At 48.7% G+C, this 1,895-nt stretch overlaps 1 protein-coding gene across 1 annotated transcript in view; it reads right to left on the reverse strand.

Moving 5' to 3' along the window:
* dip2cb (disco-interacting protein 2 homolog Cb) overlaps nt 1–1,690 on the reverse strand; it is a 32,641-nt gene extending 30,951 nt beyond the window's left edge. Inside the window, 1 exon segment of the mRNA XM_008335060.3 lies at nt 1,425–1,690. Coding sequence (XP_008333282.2) covers nt 1,425–1,503 — 79 coding nt within the window. The 5' untranslated portion in view covers nt 1,504–1,690.
* Between the last annotated feature and the right edge of the window lie 205 nt (nt 1,691–1,895).

A 1,895-nucleotide genomic window follows, 5' to 3' on the forward strand; every position in this document is an offset into this window, starting at 1 on the left:
GGGCAGAGGGGGGGGGTTCTGAGGTGAAACAGTTCTTGGTAGAACTTTGACTTCTCTGTGGTGGACACACACACACACACACACACACACACACACACAGACGATTTTCCTGGGCAGGATTTTCTGGATTCCCGGCTCCGTCCTCAGGACCTCGGTCCATGTCTGGATCAGGAGGACGGGGACAGTCAGACTGGTCCAACATTTCACCTCTGACGAAAACAAAAAAGAAGAGAAAAGTGTGCGGGGCGCAGTCAGGTGGCCAGATGGGTTCAGGGTGGCTGGGGTCACAGCCCTGAGGAGCAGCGGTTGACACGTCCAGGAGGAGGATGTGATGGAGGACGTGAAGACAGAGGAGGAGACAGACGATTGGCTGTGACGCTCCTTTATAATTCACAGATTCATGGGGAAAAAAAGTGGAAAACGCTGGGAATGAATCGTGGTCTTCCTGTGGCCTCAGAGCATCATGGGAAAAAGCTTCTGCTTGAATCTGACGGGATTTTCCAGAATCACACAGTGAGGAGGAGGAAGAGGAAGAGGAGGAGCAGAATTCCTGACGACATTCCCACTGGGAGCTGCACATCTTCACGTGCACGTCTTCACGTGCACGTCTTCACGTGCACATGACAGACTGTTTGGAAAAGTAATTATAGGAATGATCTGTCAGTGAGGTGAGAGGAAAACTGGAAAACTGAGGCTGGGAACGTCGGGAATACTGTTGGGAAACATTGATTATTAAGACAAAAAAAACCCAAAAACCCCCAAACTGCTGCTGCACTACAACAAACACACAACAGAACAACAAACAACACCGTGACAACTACACTGGTACCACCACAACAACCGCCGAACTACAACTGAAAACTACAGGCGCAACCGACGAAAACCAGGAGCTGCCAGGAGCTGCATCAGAAAAACAACAACAAAAACAACAACAACAGAAAAAACAACAACAAAAACAACAACAACAGAAAAAACAACAACAAAAACAACAACAACAACAAAAACAACAACAACAACAGGAGCTGCATCAGAAAAACAACAACAAAAACAACAACAACAGAAAAAACAACAACAAAAACAACAACAACAGAAAAAACAACAACAAAAACACCCACAGCAACAACAACAACAACAGGAGCTGCATCAGAACAACAACAACAACAACACCTACAGCAACAACAACAACAGCAACAACAACACCAGCAACAACTACAGCAACAACTTCACCACAGGTCAGCCTGAAAACTACCGCTGCAGTCGAACAGTCACTCTTGAACCACCTCCGGTCTTGTCCCGGTTCGTCCAACACAACCCCCAGACACTGAGTCAAACTGCCGCTCGGAGGCTGCGGTGGAGCCGGGACGTCGGCAGCAGAGCCCGGGCTGCAGCCCCAGCGGCTCGGCGCTCTTTTCAGCTCTACTCACCCTCAGATAACTCCAGCTCCAGCTCGGCCAGTTTGGCCCGGACCTCCGCAGGAAAAGGCACCGGCTCCCGGTCCGCCATTCCGCGGCAGTGAGGACCGAGTTAATTCTTCTTCTCTGCCGCTGTTCTGGTTCCAGAATTCCGCTTGTGAAAAAGTAAATCCCTCCGCAAAAATATTCAAAGTGAGTCCGAATGTCGGTGCGTGTGTGCGGGAGCGGCGCTCCACGTCCTCCACTGACGCACGACAAGCTGGCCACAATCTGACAACGGAACATCCGGTTTGTGTTTTTCAAAATAAGAGAATTAAATATATATCTATGTCGCTGGAGATCGTTACATTTCAAAAGGTACCGACAGCACACATTTGTGTCGTTAAGATTCACGATCCAATCAAATCAGATCATCTTCAAATTAATAAACAGCTCGTTTAAGCCACACTGTGGCTAATGAAACCCAACTGCTGGTGTGTTGAC

Source organism: Cynoglossus semilaevis, chromosome 20, assembly GCF_000523025.1.
Source record: "Cynoglossus semilaevis isolate Cse_v1.0 chromosome 20, Cse_v1.0, whole genome shotgun sequence".
Classification (NCBI taxonomy): Eukaryota; Metazoa; Chordata; class Actinopteri; order Pleuronectiformes; family Cynoglossidae; genus Cynoglossus; species Cynoglossus semilaevis.